This window comes from Ochotona princeps, chromosome 1, assembly GCF_030435755.1.
Source record: "Ochotona princeps isolate mOchPri1 chromosome 1, mOchPri1.hap1, whole genome shotgun sequence".
Lineage (NCBI taxonomy): Eukaryota > Metazoa > Chordata > Mammalia > Lagomorpha > Ochotonidae > Ochotona > Ochotona princeps.
In genome coordinates, this window is record NC_080832.1 from 103,647,537 (window position 1) to 103,672,239 (window position 24,703).

The 24,703-nt window shown below is 37.3% G+C and overlaps 1 protein-coding gene across 1 annotated transcript in view; it reads left to right on the top strand.

The window, feature by feature from the left end:
- SUPT3H (SPT3 homolog, SAGA and STAGA complex component) overlaps nt 1–24,703 on the top strand; it is a 385,298-nt gene that overhangs the window by 267,266 nt on the left and 93,329 nt on the right. The window contains exon 7 of the mRNA XM_058662338.1: nt 22,928–23,003. Within this exon, the coding sequence (XP_058518321.1) occupies nt 22,928–23,003 (76 nt within the window). The remainder of the gene's footprint in view (nt 1–22,927; nt 23,004–24,703) is intronic.

Below are 24,703 nucleotides of genomic sequence, written 5' to 3' on the forward strand. Positions count from 1 at the left end.
ACTCCCCAGGTGGCTGCAATGGCTGGTTAGAGCTGAGCCAATCCAAAGCCAAAATCCAGAGCCTCCTTAGGTCTTCCATGAAGGTTCAGGGTCCCAAAGCTTTGGGCCAATCTGCACTGCTTTCCCAGGCCACAAGCAGGGAGCTAAATGGAAAGTGGAGCAGCCAGGACATGAAGTGGCACCCATATGGGAGTGGCACCCACATGACTTTAGCCACCAGGCTATTGTACAGGACCCAAGATAATACTGTTTTTAGTTTGAAGATTTTATTGAATTTTTATTGCTGGGGCCCAGTGCAATGGTTCATTGTCTAATCCTCACCTTGCAAGTGCCAGGATCTCATATGGGTGCCAGTTGATGTCCTGGCTGCTCCATTTCCCATTCAGATCTGTGCTTATGGCCTGGGAAAGCAGTAGAGGATGGCACAAAGATTTAGAAGTTCAGGGAGACCCAGAAGAAGCTCCTGACTCCTGGCTTTAGATAGTTCAGTTCTAGATGTTGCAGCCACATGGGAGTAAATCAGCAGATGGAAGATCTCTGTCTCTTTCTCTCTATAAATTTGTTCTGCCTTTCCAATAAAAATAAATAAATCTTTAAAAATAATAACAATAATAATTTTTAAAAAGAAATTTTTTGTTGATCTAATATGTGGTGGCTTTTGGTAAATGTTCTGTAAACAATATAAGAAGCATTTTAATGTATATGTTGTGTGATCATTATTCATACTATCATATTTTATCATTAATCTCCAAACCTTTTTTTGATCACATACCCACATCAGTAAAATTTTATCACATTACACTTATGTCTGCCCTAAGAAAACTACAATTTTTGGTTAAATCCAACAATTATCTGTTTCATATATTTGTATTTCCTATTGCCAGTAGCAGCACATGGCTGGGGAAAATATACAATTAAACTGACCAAACTTACTTCACATCTATAACCAAGACTTCAGATAGTCCTAGAAAACATATCCCCATCCTCCTGCATTATTTAAACTTTTTCCCCCTTCCTGCTGCACTGATTCCTTGCACTGTCCCAGTTAAAACAGAGAAAAGTACTTCCAGAATATACTTCTACAGCAGATACCTCTTTTTGGCTTATTTTTATCCTCATAGAAAAATACGGTAACTTTCCCTGTCTGAAATCAAAAGAAGCTGCCAGCTACATTTTTTTAGTGTAGAACTTCTCAAAAACCTTGTATTTTCTCACCTGCAGTTCTTTAACTTAGTTGAATCATCCCTAATACTCTCCGAAACAGTTTAAAGTCACAAATAATCTCCATTCTTGCCAAATACCTTGATGAATTCTCCATCTTTATATTTCCCCGATATCAGCTGAGGTTGCCACTTCTGGACTTTTTATACATAGTATTTTCTGGTCCTCTCACTTCCCTCAGGTTTCTGCTTCCATCTTATAGATGTGTTCAACCCTCCTGAGGATGCCAGAAAAAGGGGCTATTTGGAATAAATAAAACAGAAATAAAAAACATCAAAACATATGGGATGCAGCTAAAAAGAAAAAAACAGTATGGATTGAATTATTGAAGTTGTACTTTTCCTGATGGTTTCCTTATATAAAATAGAACATATAGTATTTGTTCTTTTGTGATTTCACTGAGCACAGTGGTCTTTAGTTGGGACCACCTAGTTGCAAATAGTATAATTTCATTCTTAATAGCTGAATAATATTCCATGGCGTAGATGTACCACAGTTTCTTTAACCACTCTTTGGATGCACATCTGGATTGTTTTCATGTCTTTGCTGTTGTAGATTGTGCTGCTGCAAATATAGGATTACAGATCCCCTTCTCATATGCAGATGTGGGGTAAAATGCAGCATGCATCCCTGCTTCTGGATGAAGGATGGATTCCCAATGAAACTGTTGGAGATGTATAAACAATGGGATGCTGGACTGTCTGACATTGTACCAGCAGTGTCGAAGTACACTTAAATAAGAGACTATGGAATTATCATTCCTTATGAAGGACTATACCATATTAGTAAAATGGGGAAAATCTGTTGGGGGTAGGAGTTTGCAGGGGAACCCCAGTCTATATGAAAAAAGGAAAAAAATAAATAATTTTTTAGAAAGGGGATATTGACTAGTCAATAATTTGATTCATTGACTCCCTAACTCACATTGTGATGGTATTTGGAAATGGAGCAAGGCTCTCCTGATAAGATTAGTTTCCTGATTTCCTTTATTTTTGCTAGTCATATCAGTTAATTTCCAAACACAATCACATTTTAAAGAGAACAGGCTTATCATATCTGGTTTACATACTTGATAAGCAGTTACACTAATTTCCAAAATTTTAAGAAGCACAAGAAGGGCCAAGGTCATATCATTATTTACATGTTAACATAAATCAGACTCCTTACATGTCACTCATTAGGGAAGAGGGACTTTCTTTACAACTCAGTCAGCAAAGAGTAAGTGAGCAATGCAGAAATTTGAAAAGTAAGAAACTTTAAGTGATGTCCTGTAGTATGGTATTGTGGGAAAGAGAAAATTCTAGATGTTACAAAGTTGAAATTCCAGAAATAAAAAGAAATATAAAAAAATTTGTGGAAAGAAGACAGATTTTTCTTAATTATGGCCTTTTAAATTTTTATTAGAGGGCCTGGCCCAATAACAAAGTGGCTACATCCTTGAAAGATCTTTCTTTCTGTCTCTGCTTCTCTCTGTAAATCTATCCTTCAATAAAAATAAATAAATCTTTTTTAAAAAGACAAAATTTTTTTATTATGAAGATAGATTTGCAGGGAGGAAATATCTTCCATCTGCTTCTTTCTTCCTGAGGTGGCCACGACAGCCAGAGCTGAGCCAATCTGAAGCTAGAAGCCAAGAACCTCAACCTGGTCTCCCACACAGATGCAGGGTCTTAAACACTTGGACCATCTTCTGCTATCTTCCCACCCCACTGGCAGAGAGAGAGCTAGATCAGAAGTGGAGTAGTCAGGGCACAAGCTGTGCCCATATGGGTTTCTGATGTTGTAGGAGTAAGGTTAACCAGTTGAGCCATTGTGCAGGCCCGTTATGTCCTTTTAGAGGCATATAGGTTATTTTTCTAGAGTGCTTGGAAACCTAATCAGCTTTTAGGACAGTATTCCTATGGTCAGATATGATCTGCATTTTAAAAAAAAGAACCTTTTGGGCCCGGCGGCGTGGCCTAGCGGCTGAGGTCCTCACCTTGAACGCCCCGGGATCCCATGTGGGCGCCGGTTCTGGTCCCGGCAGCTCCACTTCCCATCCGGCTCCCTGCTTGTGGCCTGGGAAAGCGGTGGAGGGCGGCCCAATGCTTTGGGATCCTGCACCAGTGTGGGAGACCCGGGGGAGGTTCCTGGTTCCCGGCTTCGGATCGGCTTCACATCGGCCCATTGTGGCTCGCTTGGGGAGTGAGACATCGGATGGAGGATTTTCCTCTGTCTCTCCTCCTCTCTGTGTATCTGGCTTTCCAATAATAATAAAATCTTAAAAAAAAAAAAAACTTTTTAGGATACAGCATATTTATGAAGTGGAGGAGTCTTTGTTTCAATTTTGAATGTGGATTTTTAGATGATCACAGATTTTCTCTGAGACCGAAGTACTTGTCATCTTTAAACACTTTCTCGTCAAGCATGTTTTTTCTGGAAACAGAAAACTACTAGTAGTGTTAGAGATGAATATTAAGTAAAACTTGGCATTACTCCCTGATTTCTTTCGAAGTTATTTAGAAATTTATCTTTTTTTTCAGTATCTGTTTATTTTTATTGCAAAGTCAGATATATATGCAGGAGGAGAGAGAAAGAGGAAGCTCTTCTGTCAGATGATTCACTCCCCTAGTGGCCACAACAGCCAGAGCTTAGCAGATTCAAAGCAGGAGCCTGGGGCTGCTTGTGGGTCTCCCACGTGGGTGCAGTGTCCCAAGACTTTGAACAGTCCTCAACTACTTTCCCAGGCTACAAGCAGGGAGCTGGATGGGAAGCAGGGCCGCCAGGATTAGAACCAACACACATATGGGATCTCGTCACATTAAAGACAAGGACTTTAGCTGCCAGCCTACCACGCCAGGCCCCAGAAATGTCATACTCCTTTTTTTTTTTTTCAATTTGGTTTATTTTGACACACTTTACATAGTTGATTAGAGCCCAAAAGGTCAAGGGCTACAGGAAAGTGGGTAAGACCATTGTTTCCACATTACTATTTTTTCTTTCTGTAACTGGGGTAAAGGGGGAGATAAAGGAAGAAGCCCAACCCAGCCGCCCACTCATCCCAGGTCCCTGATGTGGAGCATGTTCTGAAGGTCCTGCTCAAGTGGTTTTCATAATTCAACAATTTTGAATTGCTGCCAATCTAGCCATTCCAAGCACAATATCATACTCTTGCCATGATGTTTAGACCTTTATGTAATTAATACTCCGGTTTCTGATCTTTTTTGATGGTAAAGGCTATATTGTTAACTAAAACAGACATGTTAATTAGATATACTGCTAATAACATAAAATTAAGTTACAAGTGAAATTGAAGTCTGCTTTTTCAGGATGCTGAAGCAGTGTGGCTGGGAATATTTTTCAGGTGGGAACCAACTTGTATTTGTTAAGGTAATAAGTAGTGAGTAGTGTGCAGAGTGTACAAACTATGGATTCACGTGGTGGCCAACGACTACAACAAAGCTAATATATATAGTATATATTATCAAAAAAAAGTAGTTAACTATGTACAAATTTCTCATGTTCCAAGGATGTTAATCTTCCAAACAACTTGAAGATGGGACTACAGCTAGACCCAAGGAATTGCAACTCATACAGCAGTGAAATAATGTGTTTCTTTTCATAGATCTGATATCCACTTCGCTTTCTACTGGGGCTTATTTAGCTGTGTTTTTTACTCTGGGGACGACATGGCACCAGCAGTTTCCAAATTAGCACCTGGCGTGTATCATGTGTCCAGGCCTGGCCTGGCATTGTCACTGTCAGCGAGGATGCTGTTAGAGCTCTCTCACATCAAGGCTTGTTGGGGAGCCTTGCGGTGACAGAGGCAGCAGGTACAGGCGGACAGTGCCTTTAACTGCATACTACATTAGATCAGCAAGCCACTCATCCACTCAACATTGTAAACATGCCCACTATATAGAAATTCGATCGTGAGAATCAGTGTTAAATTTCACAGCTAATCTTCATAACCTAAATTTTATTTTCTTTTTGCAATTACAGTGGATACTATTCAGTTATCTTAGGCTTAAAGCAAAGTGGCTAATAGAAGAATAAATGCAAAATCCCATTAAAGTTCATGGAATGACCAGAAGGAAGCAAAATATACTTCCAGTCAAGCTCCTTCTCCTAATATTCTCACTAAAACTGTAAAACATTTCAATAAAATCATTTCTTTAAATCTGTTATTTTAAATATTATATTACTTAAGCAAATATTTAAATACTATATTAGTTTCTCTGCATACTTGACTTGAATTTAATTCTACCTGTCTGCCAAGTATGTTGAAACCCCAAATCCATTTTCATTTGCCAGGTTAAATGTTTATTTTGCTTTCCCACATAATATTCTCTTTAAAGAGTCGCAAGCATACCAAATCTGATTTCTTTTTAATATGGACATGAGAGGGTTTTTGTTTTCTTTCTTTAGTTAATGGGATAGTATATGCTTCTCTCAAGGAGCACATAAAGATATGCTCATATTCCCGACCTACCAAAGGGACCTACTGCCTCCATTAGCTGTTAGAAAATAAACATTAACCTAAAAGAAGTTTAAAATATACTCACTAAATTTAACACACTTTTTTGAAGCCTCACTATTGTTACTTTAGAATTGAAATAAAAGAGGCCTTTATTCTCCTGGAAGGTGTCTGTTTATACCTAGTGTGTTACTCTGTATGGACTAGTACAGTGAATACATGTGAGGCTATAGTGATATACAAATAACAGATGCTATTTGTGAGGTTTTCCTTTTCTTTTCTCCATGCTTATGTTGGTTAAACATCCATTTAAATATTTTTGTACTTGTTTTCAAAAATTACTGGTAACATGTTAGAAGACTAAAATCTCTTGGGTATATATTTAAAACATCCAGTTTTGCTGATAAGATCCAGTATGTATTTTCTTTACATTTTTTTTTTTGATTTTTTTATTTTTCTTTATTGATTACATTGCATTATGTGACACAGTTTTTTTTTTTAAGTTCTTTTTTTTTTAATTATTTATTATTTAACTTCAGTAATTACATTGTATTATGTGACACAGTTACATAGATACTTGGGTTCTCCCCACCCCTCCCCAAACCCTCCCACCATGGTGGATTCCTCCACCTTGTTGCATAACCACAGCTCAAGTTCAGTTGAGATTTCCCCATTGCAAGCGTATACCAAACATAGAGTCCAGCATCTTATTGTCCCGTCAAGTTCAGCGGCTTCTTAGGTATACCCTCTCTGGTCTGAAGACAGAGCCAGCAGAGTATCATCCCAGTCAATTGAAAGCTCCAACATACCATCAGCAAAAATTTACATCATTATGGAATTAATTGACATAGTAATGAGTAACCAATATGTTAAAAGTAAATGCGAGTTCCCAGCCACCTTCTGTGACCACCTCACCTATACTTCAATTTTAGTTTATACACAACATATAACATTCAAAACATAACATGTTATACATAACATCATATCATCTTAAATTAAGGCAAACATGTGGTATTTAACCTTTTGGGATTGGCTCATTTCCCTTAGCATTATGGTTTCCAGTTTGGCCCATTTGGCCACAAAGAACTGCATTTTGTTTTTTTTAATAGCTGAGTAGTATTCCATGGAGTAGATGAACCATAGCTTTCTTTTTTTTTTTTTTTTTTTTTAAAGACAAATTTAATATTAAGCCTCTGAGTGCCTTCCTTTTGCAAAGTTTTATTCATTTATGTTACTAGTATTTTTTTTCTCAATGGTTCTATAGACACCAAGATTTACCCCTTCCACTCACTCTCCTCCATTCTATACCCCACTGTTTTCCTCTATATTATTACAATACTCCTTCAACAACAGTCACAAGTCCATCATTCTGCTATGTAAGTATCCTGACATTGTGGTATAGACAATGGTAGAAAGACTAGCATCCAATTGTCAAGTTACATTTAACAGTTTCATTGAGAGTCCTCCTTTTATTCAGAAACAGAGATACATACTGCAGTGTATCTTCTCTTGCCAGTATGCTTGTCTTCATTATATAGTTCATGTATGAGAATGTGTGTGGAAAGATTTTCTCCCATTCTATTGGTTGCTTCTTTTCTTTGCTGAGTGTTTTCTTTGCTTTACAAATGCTTCTTAGTTTGATGTAGCCCTATTTGTGTATTTTGGCTTTCACTGCCTGTGCTTTTGACTTCTAAAACACTTTTACCACTGCCTCTATCTTAAAGAGTACTTCTTATGTTTTCCTTTAATACTTTTATGGGTGGATTCTGTGTGCAGATTTATATTCTTGATCCATTCAGACCTGGTTTCTTTTATAAGGTGACAGGTGGGGTCTTGCCTCCTACCTCTGCAGGCTGCTATTCAATTATCTGGACAGCGTTTGTTGAAGAGACCAATCTTTTTTCCTGGGTTATTTTCAGTTTTCCTCTCAGAGATTAGTTGGCTGCATACGTGTGGGCTCACTTTTGGGGCTTCTATTCTGTTCCATTGATCTTCTCTGTTTTCTGTATCAAACTAGACTAGACTGTTCTGATTACCACTGGCTTGTAGTATGTCTTGAAGTCTGGAATTGTAATTCCTCTGACTTTATTTTTATTTTTATTTTTATTCTTTAGGATAGCTTTGGCTATTTGTGCTCTCTCCACCCATGTGGGACACCTACCCTACTCTAGCTGTTGCAGTCATTTGGGGAGTGAACCAGTAAATGAAAGATCTTTGTCTATCTTGTCTCTCTGGCTTTCAAATAAATAAAAATAAGTAAATATGATAGTTTTCTTTAAGTTTCTGAAGTGTAGCTAGTGTTCAGGTAATCTTAGTCTAGTACAGAACTTGTGTTCACTAATGTCTGATACACACAGAATTTGAATTCTGTTTTGCCTAGTGTTAGTAGAAATCCAGGTTCTGTTGTATAAGCTGGTTCTAATTGTAACAATGAAAAGAAGTTATAAATTAAGTCATTCTTCCTGTCATGTGAGCTTTGTTAATGTGTCAGGGACACTGAAGAATGGCCCATTGATAGTCCTCAGATGCAAGATCTTGGGTGGACTCTTTGGTTCCTAAGTTTAAGCCAGTTTTTTTGCCTTGAATATTGATTCCCCCTGCCCTCTCTCCACCTTGGCCCCTCAAATCTTCCCCAGGTAACTGACAAATGAAATCTTTTTTGTATTGGATATTTTATTATGGACTGTGATTTTCAAATAATAATCATAACTGTGGGACAAGCATTCATGTCTTAAGGTTTTTTGACTTAAGACTCGTACTAATTTCAAGACTTTTGTTCTTCAAATCTTATCAATATCAAAAGGTTGAAGAAATCAATTCATCATTAGTATGTTTCCTGTATTTTAAATTCCGGAAGAAAAGGGGGGGAAGGGATTTGATTTTAATTTTTTTTTGTTAATCAAAGTATTCATCTTGCTCCTTGTGAAGTTAAAATACTATAGAAAATACATATCATCTGGGCTATGTGGTTTTTTTTTTTTTTTGTCTCTTCTAAAGAGCACTATGCAAAGGAGAGTATGCAAAGTAACAGGACATGCTCATTTAGTCATGTTTATCAGATAACCAATGTAGTTAAATGGGAGTATTATTTCAAAGTTGTACATAAATCAAGTTGTAGTTTATTATAATGTGAATGTCCCAGGAAGCTACCAATACAAAAAAAATTCAAAGAGATTACTCTGCACTGTGAAGGATCTTAATTTATTATTTCACAAGTCATGTTTTCATAGTGTGGTTTTGTGTCACTCATTTCAGCACTGGCTATGTTTTGTTTTTAATCCACTGCAACATTGGTCAATTTGATAATGAAATGTGTTGCCTCACTGACCATCAGTATTATTGCCCTGTTCTTGCTGACTGATGAAATTTTCCTCTCTATTTAACCCTCACCTTGCTCTTCCTGTGTGGTTCCTGTTGCTTTTTACTCAGTGAACTCTTGTAACTCATTAGTTTGGGAATGCTTATACATTACAGCATGTTCCTACTTGAAACCTAAAAAAGTTAAAAAGATACACCTATACACACACACATACTACATATTCTCAGAGTGTTTAGCAAATGTGTTTATACCATTTAGTATCATTTTCCTAATCAAAGGTATAAAACATAACAAAAAAAATCTTGAAGTCTTTGTTATAAAATTAAAGGGTTTTTTTTGATCTTTTACCAAACTATTCACAATATGCCTGTCTCCTTCTTGATACTCTCTTCACACTGTGTGATATTATGTCCAAAGCATGGGCTTTAGGGTCTGACCTAGGTATTCAGATTATAACTCCAGCCATTCTGTAAGATATATCACTAAATGGACTGCTTACTTACTGTTTCTAAATCTCAGATTCCTTATCTGTACCTGCATCTTCAACTATTGGGAAGGATTTGTGATAGCATAGATAACATATCTGCCTCACTACATCCACCATATGGGTATTTAAGAAATGGTAACAGTCATTAACAAAATCTTCTTTATAAAAATATACAATGTGTCAGGATTCCTATGTATATACATACAAATGGAACAACTTCAAGAATAATTTTATCTTCATAGCAACTAGGAGGAAAAAACAAAAAATTTATAGCATACATGAGATCATGTTTTTGGAATATCTAACATTGATTGCTATTGACCAGTAAGATGACTTAATATAGCCTGTGTTTTTAGTAGGTACTATGTAAGATAATTCTGTAATATTTTTTCCACCTATGCATTACTGAATAATTTACTCACTTTAGAATTTATTTCTAGATCTTATGAAAACTTCCCATAAATCAAACTTCAGATTTTCATTTGTATAAAAGCAAAACTAGTACCAGAACTACTAAAGAGCATGTAAGATAGAGTGTTTTGGGGTTGCTGTAAATATTAAATCTCTAGAGCTACAACATGAAGTAGTAACGTCCAGTCTGAATACAACTCTGGATGATTTTATTTCATTAGAGAAAAAGTTTTATAACTGACTAAGAAGTTTTATTCTAGGACGCAGTAACCTAGTAGAACATTGATTTTGGAATAGTTACAGAAATTCTCAACCAATTACTAAACAGACTTGACCTCTGTGGCTTGAAAGATCAGATAAGATGAATTTTGGGTCTGCGTTTGCACTCTCTCCTGAATAAAAACTAATTTTTATCTTAATTTTTAAAAAGATGTATTTGGAATGGTCAAGCTGGCTAGTTTGTAGGAACCCTGTAGGATTTTTGTAATTTCTTCTATAAATCTAAAATTATTTAAAAAAATATTTTAAAATAGACAAGCAGTGGGCTTCAGTTTCTACATTTATAGAACAAAAATGACATAGTAGCTGATCTTCCTACCTGATATGGTTGTTGAGGGTAAACATGTAAGGCATTGTAATGTTCAACAATGTTATCATTCTAGGTTATCTTTTGTTCCTTTAGAGCTTTTGTGATTTAAAAAAAAAAAAACAAACACCGCCTCTCATCACCAAATTGCTAAGACAATTGTCCTTTCTTCATTTTTCTTTGTAATCCATTCTACACCCTCTGTGGTTTGCCTTCTTTAAGCCTCTTACTTAAAACTGGGCCTAATGGCTACTGACATTTCATCAAATAACTGTTTTAATACATTGACTTATGAGTAAAGGCTGAATAAAATTTGGGCACTGACATCTAAGTGGATGAGAACATCAGCGTCAAATAACATAAACCATTTTTTAAATAACCATAATTACGGGTTTCACATTTATGATTCCAGGAGATTTTTACTCTTCTGTATTCTTCAAAAGCCAAGTTGCAGCCATGTGTTCAGGCTGCTTGAAATACCTACAGTGACTGTAACCAGCTAGGGCTTCTTCATGAGTAAGTCTCTCCAGGACTACACTATTAAAAATTTTTATACTCACAGTTAGCTTAAAGATGACATTTGGCTTTTAAAACTAGCTATGTAGACTTTTAATATAAGTATGAAATTAGATGATAATTTTGTGACTGTAGATATTTCTGCTTTCTATCATTAAGTATTTAGTAATTTTCATTTATTACAAGTGGAACAAAACCAATGTTATTGCATGCTCATCATAGTCATATTGATGAAGACCATCATTTTCTCTTTTTGTCTTCAATGACTAAATCTGGGCATATGCAGGAAATAATTTCCTTCTTTTTGTGCAAGTGGTGGTTTCTATTGATGAACCTACTCATTTCTAACTCATGGAAATAGCTTAGCCAATTATGAATAAAGTAACTTTAGCTTTAAATACTTAAGAGCTTCTCTTTAGGGAAATAAACAACTTAATTTGGTTGTTTTGTTTCCAGTCTTAACTCAGATGCTATCAAGTTGTGAAAGCCAATTTTTTCTTGATGATGTATTCCCTTCCAAGTATTTCCTAGACTGCTGACTTTACTTCTTCATAGCAGCCTACTGTAATAGACTTTGTTATTCATGTTTCCACAGTTTCATCTTTCTTTTTAGATTTTTAAAGCATGTGTTTTTATATGTACTGTTGGTGTTTTTGATATCTTTGTGGGTTTTTTTTTAGGTTTATTTTTGTTAAGTTCAAAATTCCTAAATCAGTAATTGAACCATTTTATTGGGGTGCCTTCTGGTTGGAATACTTAAGATTTATTATCTACTTTATCAACTGAGAAAGTGGAAATATTAATATAGAATAGAGATAGGAAAGGCTCATCTTAATACATCCTTGACCCAAGTGTCTAGCTACTCCTTAGCATTTCTAGCAGCAGTAGTGAAAGTTTCAGAGACATAAGATTCTGCTCAGAGGGGAGGGGAGGTCTTCTTGTGTGGCTCAGATTACATTCTTTTAGTACCTCTGTCCTGATGTCTCTGTGAGAAACACCCCTTCCTGAGTGCTCTATAGATAGACCTGTCCTGTTTTTCAGGAGACCATGATGTGACAACCAACGAAGGTTTTGATAAAACTAACTGTTAGTTATTTAAAAAGATTGGGAGAGTTCTAGTTCATAGGATATTGCGATATTATTACGATATTATTACGCGCAGCTAATTCCCACAACCTGGTTCTTTACCGTGAGCTGAAACACACCAGACGCAACAAGGTATCTTAGGAGGTTTATTCCAACGGGGCAGGAACAGCAAGAAAGAGGGGGAAGAGAGAGAAGGGTAGGAGAGGGATAAGAGCGGGATAAGAGAGGGATAAGAGCGGGGTAAGAGTGGAGTAAGAGCAGGGTAAGAGCGGGGTAAGAGGGAGGGATAAGAGAGCGAGCCGCACCTGGGGGGGCCTTTTTGTCCGCCAGGTGTAGGGGGTGGGGGCAAGTGGGCGGAGTTGGGGAGGGGGCTGGAAGATTGGGGTGGGATTCTCAGGTGGAATGCCAGGTTACATCCTATTGGTGGGTAGATAGGCTGGCGCGAACTTCATGAGCTGTGAGGAAGAAGGAATGGTGCCGGGTCCAGGGAAGGCTATTGGAATAACTCCTTACACTAACAGCATGAATCATAGTTTGAAAGATCACTCTGCCTGTTGCATGAGAATTAGTTGTTGGTTCAGTACTTTGGTCACCTGTGAGTTTCACATGTGAAATGCCTCATGCTTTGAAACTAGAGACATAGTGCTTGTTTCCTAAAGGTTAAGAGCCATAAGATCATGAAGTAGTTTTCAAAATCTGTCCTGCATTTATTGGTGTTTCATTAAGATGTAGCTTACAGAGGAGAAGGAAAATTGGAGGGTCCAAAACTCCTTCCTGTATCTCTGTCAGAGCACTCCTGCTTTCAGAAGTTTCATTTATGAGCAGTTCATAAAAATCTCTTAAATCACACACATACACACACACAACAATTTTGATAAAAATCCCCCAACACATGCACATACCAAAACTCCTGTAGTAAAAACATTATCTTTGAGAGAAGCAGGTCTCATTTCAGATTGAAGCACATGTTTCTTCCTTAGCAATCTTTTTTTTTTTTAAGATTTACTTTTATTGTAATGTCACATTTACAGACACAAGGAGATACAGAAAAACTTCCATGTGTTGGTTTCACTCTGCAACTGGCCACAACAGCTAGCACTGAGTTGATCTAAAGCAAGGAGCCAGGAGCTTTTTCCAGTTGTCCTACACAGGTTCATGTAAGGTCCAAGCCTTTGGGCACTCCTCCACTGCTCTCCCAGGCCACAAGCAAAGAGCCTGATGGGAGATGAAGCAGCCGGGACATGAACTGGCACCATCTGGGGTCCCACACTTGCAAGGCAAGGATTTAGCCACTGAGCTATTTCATCGGGCTAATTAGTAATCTTTGACAAGTTACCTAACATCTAAACCATAGCTTCTTCATTTAAAAAATACACTGAACATCCCACAGTACGTAGGACTGTCCCCATATCAGAGAATTATTCAGTCTAAAATGTCGTTATTACCATGATTGAGAAACCCTGCCTTAGAGTGATTATATATAGTATATATACAAATAGAAAACACAGGGACTAGTGCAGTGGTATAGTTGGTTAATCCTTCAACTATGGTGCCGGTACCCCTTATGGCTGGGATACTATACCCATGCGCACACAGAGGAAGCTCCTTGCTCCTGGCTTTGGGTTGGCACAGCTCCAGCTGTTGAGGCCATTTGGAGAATGAACCAGTGGATGTAAGAATAGATTATCTCCTTCTGTCTGTCCTCTTTTTAAGTTGCCTTTCAAATAAAAATAAACCTTTAAAGAAAATAGAAAACATATACAGAGAACCCACATATGGGTTTTCTCATTCCAGTTATAAAATACCTACTATGTGTCATGCTCTGTAGACGTTTTTGGGATTTAGTAGGCACAGATTTAGCCTGCTATACCCACACCAACCTCTCAGAATTGTATTTTTTAAAGGCACTGAACTTTCAGATCTTGAAAGTCAAGTAAAAATACATTGTGTGCGCATGTTTGATTATGAATTTGTTCTTGGCTAAGCCAAGACAGCAAAATCTACATTCCAATTCAAGGTTAAAAGTATGAACTAGATATTATATGATAATGACTTTATATATGAAGGCACTTCAAAAGCTCATAGAGGGATGGTCATTGGACTTAGTCATTAGAATGTGTGTTAAAATATCTCACATTGTGGTAATTAGGTTTAGTTCTCTCTGATTCTGGATTCCAACTTCCTGCTGATGTAGACTCTGGGAGGCAAAGGCAATGACTCCAGTAATTGGGTTCCTGCCACCTGGGTTAAGCTATGCCTCATGGCTTTGACCCTGGTTCAATTTCTTGCACTTGTGAGCGTTGGGGGTACAAGCCACCAGCTAGGAGATCTCTCTCTCTCTCCCTCCTCCCCATCCCACCTCTGTGTCTGCCTCTCAAATAATTTTTTAAATATTTTGAAGTACAATCAGTTTTGTTCATAATATGCTTTTTCTGTGAACCTTTGGAAGACCCCTGTATGAATGGATTTCAAAAATTGTTGCCCCAAAATAAAATTATCAAGTAAGTCCGTTTTTTTTTTTAAAGATTTATTTATTTTATTACAGCCAGATATACACAGAGGAGGAGAGAGAGAGAGGAAGATCTTCCGTCCAATGATTCACTCCCCAAGTGAGCCGCAACGGGCCGATGCGCGCCGATCTGATGCGGGGAACCTGGAACCTCTTCCGGGTCTCCCACACGGGTGCAGTGTCCCAAGGCATTGGGCCATCCTCAACTGCTTTCCCAGGCTACAAGCAGGGAGCTGGATGGGAAGTGGAGCTGCCAGGATTAGAACCGGCGCCCATATGGGATCCCGGGGCTTTCAAGGCGAGGACTTTAGCCGCTAGGCCATGCCGCCAGGCCCGTAAGTCCGTTTTTTTCACAAACTTTTGAAATCCCATCATACATATTTTCTATACAGGTTCTAAAGTTTCACCTGAAATGGCCAACATATTTAACTGTATCCCCACAGGTTTGCTGTACTTTAAATAAAACCATGTTGGCCCATCTGGATATTGCCTAAATCCCTGAGAATTTTTAAAATACCTAAGAACTTACACATTTAACCCATTATGTTCCCTTTTTGATTTTCAGCCAAATAAAAGCCATGCACATACACACAGAGAGAGAAGCATCCTCATTTGGGTGAGGAGGCACGGGGAAGTACTCAGTCTTCTACTGTGACTTTAAAGAAGTAATTGGAGCAAAACGTATATAGATTTTTGTATTCTTTGCCAACTTAGATATTCTAGAGCATGTTTACAACTCTAAAAAACACTAGGAAAAAATGGTAGTAACAATAAGCATGTTGATTTGAATTAAACATGGAATTTGGTTATGTAGTACTGGTTCATTAGCAAAATGATACTTAGCACACATTTTTTCCCACGGAAGGAAATTTTCCTTTAAAAAAAGATTTATTCATTTTTATTGGAAAGACAGATTTCTGCAAAGAGAAGAAGAGACAGGGAGAAAGAAGATCTTCCATTTGCTGGTTCACTTCCCAAATGACCACAGTAGCCAGAGCTGAGTGGATGCGAAGCCAAGAGCCAGGAGCTTCTTCTAGATCTTCCACATGGGTGTAGGGTTCCAGGGCTTTGGGCCATCTTTGTACTGCTTTCCCAAGCCATGAACAGGGATCTGGATGGGAGATAGAGTAGACAGGACACCAGTAGAACCAGCACCCATAGGGGTTCCTGAGACTTGCTGGGGGAGGGTTAACCAATTGAGCCATCATGCCAGGCCCAGAAATATTTTATGTTATGTGTAATATTTCTTCAGTGCCAAGTCACTAAATTAACATGAAAAAGATTTAAACCTATTTAGACATTTTAAGTGTATTACAACTATTTTTATTGTATATCCAATTCATGCCCATCTTTGATAATCTAAAATACACAGAAAATGCAAGATTCCCATGATCATATCAGTTTGCATTTTTAGACTTGTAGGGTGTGGACCGAAAAACAGAATGCAGTATTTTGAAGCAACTTCAAGATGAGCTAATATTACAAATATCCTTTTATGTACTGTTCAATCACTGGTGATTTGTACAAAATGAAAATTACTCACTTATTTTCAACACAGAATTCCTTTGAAATCTCTAAATATGCCAGAATCTATGGCTATTTCTTTTTCAAACTTGGTATGATTGCTGTAATACATATTTAATATTTCTGACACATAAAATTGGTATATTATGAAAACCACTCTAAGGGAGCAAATTAATATAAATGAAAACCTTTTTATTTTTAGGACATGATACAGAAAATATTCTGTATTTTTATGCAATTCTATAGTTGGTGAAAACTCAAGGTTAAACCTAAGTGAAACATTGAGTTCTAGACCATCATTCATATCTCTGAGTTCATTCTCTAAGTATTCTAAATATTGTGATAAGATTTTCCCTGTGCTTTCTTTTCTCCTTGATTTTGAAAATATACTCCTGCCTGTGTTGTCATTCTGTGATTTTCTGTGTGGTAATTGCTTTGATTATTTTTGTGTGTGGACATTTAATGCCTTCCTGTAAGTCAAGTAAAATCAGCTCAAGAGAAAAGATTTCCTTCCTTTCAAAGATGTTATTTTTTCTGATTGTAATTTACTGTTTTCAAAAAAAGTTGAAACATTTCTGATATGTGTGATTACTGAAGAAAAACTTTTTGATAATCTTGCCCTCAAGTATTTTTTAAAATGTATGTTACTTCTTTCCCCTATGATTGTAAGTGCACATCTGTGTGTAGGTGTGTGCGACGTGGGGTTCATACATTATAGTTTGCAATTTGACTATTTTGGTTCATCATATATGACAGTATCTGTAATCTTTAACAAGAGGCAAAACTGGCACACATAGGAAAATGCAGAGAGAGATTTGATACTACTATCCAGCAGAACACATGTTTTTGAGAAAGCCAGTGCAAATTGGGGACTTCAGGAGAAACTTCCTGGAGGAAGTGGCATTTAATGCTGGGCCTTGAAGAAAGAGAATGATTTATTTATTGCAGGGTTTAGAGAAGGAATAGGCAGCACAGTAAAAGGGAAGGGACAGGGATGACCAGCATGACTAGGGTAACCCAGGTAAAAGAGTAAATGAAGTTTTGTAGAGTTCAAGCCGAACTTAGATGTTTGCACTTGTAAGACAAGCCCTCTGTTTGAGTTTATGAACCAAAGAAAGAAAGCAGTGTGGAGGTGAAGGAAGACCTACTATGGATAGGTTTTTCTGTGTGCCAGGACCTTTCTTTACTTATTAGTTTCCCAAGGACAGGTTGACAAAAGAAAGATATACGGCAAAAACCAACCTAGAACCATTTGCAATTCTCCAGGCTCAAAATGATGAGTTAATGCAGTGAAGTAGAAAAGAAGGAGATTTTACCAAGTGTTTGGAGGGTGGCCCGTTTGAGATTTGGAGAGGGAATCTACTAAATTGAAGACTGATCTGGCATGAACAGTGAGCACTGTGTGCAACTACCCAGGTGAAGGCTGGTCTTTGCGGACCTCAGTTTGTCGGGATGTCTCCAGCAGCCTACAGAATTTACTCATCTGTGAGCGGTGACACGTCATACAGGCATAACCATATTCCTATGCTGACATGTTGCCAAGGGTTGCTGCCAGCCGCTTGTTTGAAGCTTTCAAGTTCAGCAATCAATTCCTCTCTGACAAGAAGTAATCAGATGGTTACAATTGGCATTTTGCCTTTTCCATGCAAGAGAGGACTTTGCATTTGAATTTTAAGAATAATCAAAATAAGATTTAAAACAATTTTTTTAGGTAAAAGTGAGAGCAGATAAACTTTCATCTTGGTTTGAAAGTTATGTCTGTGATTCTGCATTGCTGCGGAAAGATAAATATCATGTGTCTTGAGAAGCTGCCAAGAGATATGCCATCACATAGCTTCTATGACCTTTAAATACGCTTCAGTGAAAACATGAGTGGAATTTAAATGGCACTGTGTGCTGCCTAAGGAATCCAGCCTTAGATCGCCCGGTGGTGTAAGCAGGGCCAGATGGTCAGTGTCCTTTCTAGTAAGATTTTTCAAACAAAAGACAAAAGCAGCTTCGTGTTCATTCAAACTGAAGTTTTTCATTAAAAATTTAAATAAAAAATACTCACTGAGGATGTGTAGTGATGAGGGAAATAGTAAGCGCTGCAAACGCAGGAGTACTTGCTTTCCTGCTTGGGTTAGGTAGGATCCAGAAAAGGAATTCATCTGGCATGGGAGTCTACCTTCTACCTCCAAAAAGACTGTCAACTTTTTAGTAGTTAGATAGATAACTGGTGGCATAACTGTTCTTTCGCCCTTTCAAAAGACTATTCCAGCTAAATTTAAACATATTGTTTTCTGATCATTTCAGGAATAATCATTTCAAAAGTAAGTTTCTCAGGTGTACTCCTTTATTGTAATTACTCTGTTGTACTACTAGTGTGATTTACTTTCAGAAATTTCAAAGAAACCAATAGCTGGGGAGACTTGAGAGATTAATCAGAAGACTTGCAAAAATGAGGACATAACTAATACAAAGATGACCTTCCGTTTATGTGGCAGTCTGTGATCATGAATCATGTAAGCTGAGGATGTTCAGTGTGACTGGAAGCAGTGATAGACCAGCTCTGATTTTTCAGTCATTTTTATTCCATAGATTTGTGTTTTCTGTATTTGAACTATATGATGTCTTGTTCATTCCAGCTTTGTGACCACAACAAATGGTCAGAAGAATTTTCTAACTCCTTTTTAAAGTGCCTCTTTTAAAATCAGTTTGTGCTGTGATTTTTTTTAAAGATTTATTTATTTTTATTACAAAATCAGATATACAGAGGAGGAGGAGAGACAGAGAGGAAGATCTTCCGTCCGATGATTCACTCCCCAAGTGACTGCAACGCTGATCCGATGCGGGAAACCTGGAATCTCTTCCAGGTCTCCCACATGGGTGCAGAGTCCCAAAGCTTTGGGCCATCCTCGACTGCTTTCCCAGGTCACAAGCAGGGAGCTGGATGGGAAGTGGGGTTGCCGGGATTAGAACCGGCGCCCATATGGGATCCCGGGGCGAGTTCAAGGCAAGGACTTTAGCTACTAGGCCACGCCGCCGGGCCGTGTGCTGTGATTTTTGCTTCAAAGGAAGCTAAAATCTAGAGAAGTACAACATTCATTGGAGTTAATGTGATACAGATCAGCAGTTCTGAGAGGAGGGGCCAGTATTGTGGCATTGTAAGTTAAGCTGCCATCTGAAGCACTGACACCCCAGATGAGCACCAGTTCAGGTGTTGGCTGCTCCAGTTCCAATCCAGCTCCCTGATAACGCCCCTGAGCAAGCAGAAGATGGCTAAGGTACATGGTGCTGCCCACAAACATTTAAAATTCAAATGAATCTCCTGGCTCAGGACTGGTCGTTGTGATCAATCTACCCATCTTCCATTCATCTGGTTAGTCTGCAGATGCACACTGGGGTTCAAATAAATCCAAGCAAATATTTGGCTTGACACAGATTAACGAAACAAGGCACAATTTCTGTCTTTAAAGAACATGTGGTGCACAAACATTGTATATTACTTTCTCAAGAAGTGTTGAAGATATTAATGTAAGGATAGGCGATAATATAATAATCAGATAGTGAATGAAGCACATCATTGTATTAATTTCCAAAATGTGAACTGTTCTCTCCGTTCTTTGAAAGAATTAATGGGGAATAGAAAGAAGTAAGTAAATATTTGATGATCAGCATATCTGAGTCCTCATCATCATCCTTAAATCCAAGTCAGATTTTGTGAACTCGCTTGATCATGATAACACACTTGGGATAAGTCATATAATATTCAAGCACATCAATAATAACAACACAAAGACATAACAGCTTTTCTCATGATGGCATGCATAGAAAATGATCATCTTTTTGCGACACAATAAGATGAATAGATAAGGCAGCTATCTTGATACCAGACACCAGCTGAGGCATTCTGTTGCTCTTAGCCTTACCTGTCCTGCAGACAGTCGAGGAGATGCAGTGTCCCTGAATGCCTGTGATATCTTTGCAGCACACTTGTGCACTATGTCTGCCAGGCAATCAATACACAAGGCACTAGCTCACCCTTAGCTGGTACATTTTTTACTGGCCCAGTCGCTTGCTGATTTCTTCTCATAAACAATTTGGACATGTTAATATAATGACTACATGATATGTTTTAATAAAGCATTGTGTGGAATCTACAAGATCTCAAAGGAAAATGTTGGAGTAAGAATTACTATAGGTTTGAGACAGTTTTTCATAATGAAAATAAGCTTGCTCAGACATTGGGAACTCTGGGCTTCTTTTCCAATATAATCACCTTTTTCAAATCACATCACTCTAAAGCTCAATTTCCTTATTTTTAAAATGAAGCAGCTTAACTAAGATAACCTGTAAGTTGCCCTCACCTCAAAACCATGCATTTGTAACTACTTTGCATTGTGCTCCCTGTGTGTTGGGCACTGACTCGCAATGGTTTCTGATACATGCTCTGTAGCTAGTTTCATGGAACTCCTCAGACTAAAGATTTCTGTTTAGATGCTGGAGGAATTGGAAAAGATCTAAGATGCTAAGAAGGAAAGAGAATAGGTACTAGGAAGAGTGCCTGGAAGGAATGAGGCCAACTGTGTTAATTCAAAGTCCTTCTGATGGTTACAGAAAGACTTAGTTTGCTGGTCCAGATTTTCGAAATGGCTAAACACTTCACTAATTAAAGCTGGTAACCTGATAAACTTAGCCTCTTAGGCTAAGTACTCCTAACTTGATTTCTAGAAACACTTACTGTATATACTCAGATACTATCTAAGTGCATTGACAAAAGCCAAATCTTTTATATGTGTACACACACACACATAGGTTTTTCATGATAGGGTTCCATATACACAAGAATTCCCCCTTCTACACCACATTTTCCTCCTCCCACTGTTTTTCTCCATATTATTACAATAGGATGGTCCTTTAGCAAGGCGCAAGTCCAGTATTCTGCTATTCTCACAGATGAACTGTATAATGGAGACTACTATACCAGGAAGTAAAGATATATTACAGATTGCATCTCTAATCCTGAATAAAAAGAGGACTCGCAGTAAAAAGAGGACTCTCAGTAAAAACCAAATTTTGCTTGTCAAGCATGGTAGAAGAGTTTGCAGTAAAAATCCCTTAGGAGCAAACATTTATTGAGTCTTGTGTCAGATAAACTAAGAAGAGGACAAAACTAGGTCCTACAATGATATACCTGTGTATACTTTCAAGTACATAGAATGCTATGCAGTACTGTCTCCTTCAGGATGTAGCTCTACTACATCTGCAAGAGGACACATAGACATACATAGACAATTTAGAATTTTGTAATATTATTACTTTATATAATATGTACTTATGTATTCTCTAAAATGATAGTTGTACCTAGAGAGTTAATAAGCAAGAGAATTCTGTGTTTCTGTCTTCATATATGTATATAAGTATTTATGAAAATGGTGGAAAAGAATGGAAAAAGAGACACGTAGGAAAGAGAAAAGGAAGGTGAAAGGTCAGGATGGGAAAATAATCAGTGGTCCTGGAAGGGAAGCACAGGACTTACTAATCTCTCCCTTAACTCCCACTGCCCCAGCTATGTTTCTGGGTTGAGTGTACAACTGAATCTACGGGCATATCTTTGTAATTGATCACTCAAATTAACAAAAAGAAAAAAATAATTTTAAGTTTGAAAATACAAAAGCATCATAAACTTCAGAAGTGGTACTTATGTGCTGTAACAACTATAATAAAGATAACTTGCCAAAAGTCCTTCCAAAGCAGAAAAAAAAAATTAAAATCCCAGGGAAATTTTTCCTTTACTATCAAGAAACTCATTCCGAGAAGTACCAGCCTTCCCTTACCAGGGAAACGGAAGTGGTCATATACTTTCCCACCAGACTGTGGCTGAATTATAATTATACTATCTCTTGTGGAACAATGAAGCAGCAAACATCTGCTCTGCTGAATTCAAAACTGTACTAGACTGTGAATCATACCTGGACCCAGATGAAAGATCCTGTTATTTTCTCTGCAATTTGAAGTATGGATTTGTTAATTCTGGCTGTATGTTCTAAGATGAACTATATTAATTTCACTTGCTGACTACTGTTTTAGCATTGAGAAATCACTGTATTAGAGCAGATGGACAATAATCATTTTTCTGAAGTTAATTCTTTCACAGTTCTATTTTTAGAAGGATGATACGGATAAGAAAAATTTTAAAGTGCACTATTTAAGAAATGAGGTTTTGAGCCTAATGCAGTAGCCTAGCAACCAAAGTCCTCGTCTTCACTGTGCAAGGATCCCATATTTGTGCCAGTTTTAATCCCAGCTGCCCCACTTCCCATCCAGCTCTTTGCTTGTGGCCTGGGAAAACAGTTGAGGACAACCCAAAGCCTTTGGACTCTGCACCCCCATTGGAGTCCTGGCTTCAGATCTGCTCAGCTCCGACTGTTGCAGCCACTTAGGGAGTGAATCATTGGATTGGGAGATCTTCTCTGTCTCTCCTCCTCTATATTTATCTGACTTTCCAATGAAAATAAAATAAATCTTTGGGAAAAAAAAAATGAGGCCTTTTGTTTAATAACAAAGGAACAGAGAAAGTATATTAAGCTATATTTTTTCAGAGAAACCAGCTGCAGAACTACTGTTACTATAATACCGAGTGTTGTAGAATATTTGACAGTATGTTATAGAATGCATGCTAGCACTAAACTTTTTCATGGTAAGAAAAACTATACCTCAATTCTAAGTTTTTGTTTTGAAAATATATTTAATAACCTACCTACTTAAATCTGTTTTACTTTAAAATTTTACTTTAAAATGTGTGTGTCTTTGTGTTTTTCTGTATTTAGAGAGCAGAAAGACAAACTCGAGTTATGGATTCAGTTCAATATGCAGAATTCTGTGAAAGTCGACATTTAAGTTTCTGTAAGTACACACTTTGCTTAATTATATGTGTAAGACATTGTGCACTACAGATGTTCTGAAGTATGATGCAATCCCTGTCTTTTAGAATTTGGAGGATTTAATCTATGCATAGTTACAAGTGTTTATTAGGAACAACCATAAAGGAATTTGTTGTACTCTAATATTTTGCAGTTAATAGTATTAAAAGATTTTAAAGGGTTCTAGAAACACACAGAAAGCCGTGCTAATTATTCATATCACTTTTTACTCATAATTTTCCTTAATATTCTGGTTTTTCATTTCTTCCCCACTTGCTTGGGCATGTTGATGCTAGTATTGCTGATTGTACAAGACCCATAATGGATTCCAGTGGTATAATCATGACATTTAACGTCCCAATATTAATTAGAAATACCAGACCTTCTCTTTAGGCCTCGTCATATTACCACAGAGAGACACATCAATAGTCTCTTCTGTTTTTGTCTTCCACCTCACGCTGTGACTGGCATTGAGTGGTGACCAAACTCATTAGTCCATGCTCTCACAGCTCTAGTGAGCTGGTGTAGAAGTAGTACTTTCCCATCATTGAAACACCCGTATTAAAAGTACATGAGAACTCATGATAGTAGGTTGGATTGTGTAGCAAAACATCCTTGGAGCAGTTCAGTGATGATTAATGCTGTGGGGGTAAAGGTCAAAAAGAAAGTGTGATGAGAAGTTCAGTTAAAAATATGACGAAGTAGCACATGACCCTGGTCTAAGGGATTATAGAAACAATGATGTCTTTTAATGAAAAGCTATTATGTGGTCACAATAACAATGCATTTGATTTGGAAAAAGAAAATGAAAGCTTCATTTATAGATCATAAAGTGCATATAAATGACACATTGCAAATAGTACCTCATGTGGATGCCAGTGAAATATAGGAAAACAAGTTTGGGAAGATTTTTTTCTAACTAAATATACTTTCCAATCTAACAATTTGGCATCATACATCTGTGAAGCATTAAGTAAATGACACTACAGATCCTGGCAATTTCAGCAAATGAGAGGTTTTTGTATTATAATTCTTAGGTTTAAAAATGGCATTCAACTCTTTTATAAGTATAAATCTCCAGTTTATAAAGTAACATTTAGTGTAATTCAACTATTTTTTAAAATCATATTCAAATTTATTTCACTTAAAGGAACAGAAGTGCTATTTCACAGCAAAATTAATAGTCTTAAGACTTCTTAATATGCCCTTGTTTTGAAAACCAGGTTTTTTTTTTTAATATTTTTTAAATTTCATTTTGTGACACAGTTTCATAACCCTTCCCCAGACCCTCCCCCCCATGGTGGATTCCTCCACATTGTTGCGGTATCACAGTTCATATCCAGTCATGATTCCTTCATTGCAAGCATGTACCATGCATAGAGTCTAGCATCTTATTGTCCAGATAAGTTCAACAGTTTCATTGGGAGACCATCCCTGGTCTGAAAGTAGAGCTGGCAGAATATCATCCCGACCAATTAAAAGCCCCAACATAACATCAATAACAATTTACAACATTGTGGAGTTAATTGGCATGATATTGAGTGACCAATATGTTAGAAAATGAAAACCAGGTTCGTAGTGACTTCATTTTTGTTTTTAATTCAATCATAAAGTATAGTAGATTGAAAATTTTGCTGTGTGAAATAATTACAGGATAAGGAGTATATTATTCTTAACTTTCTT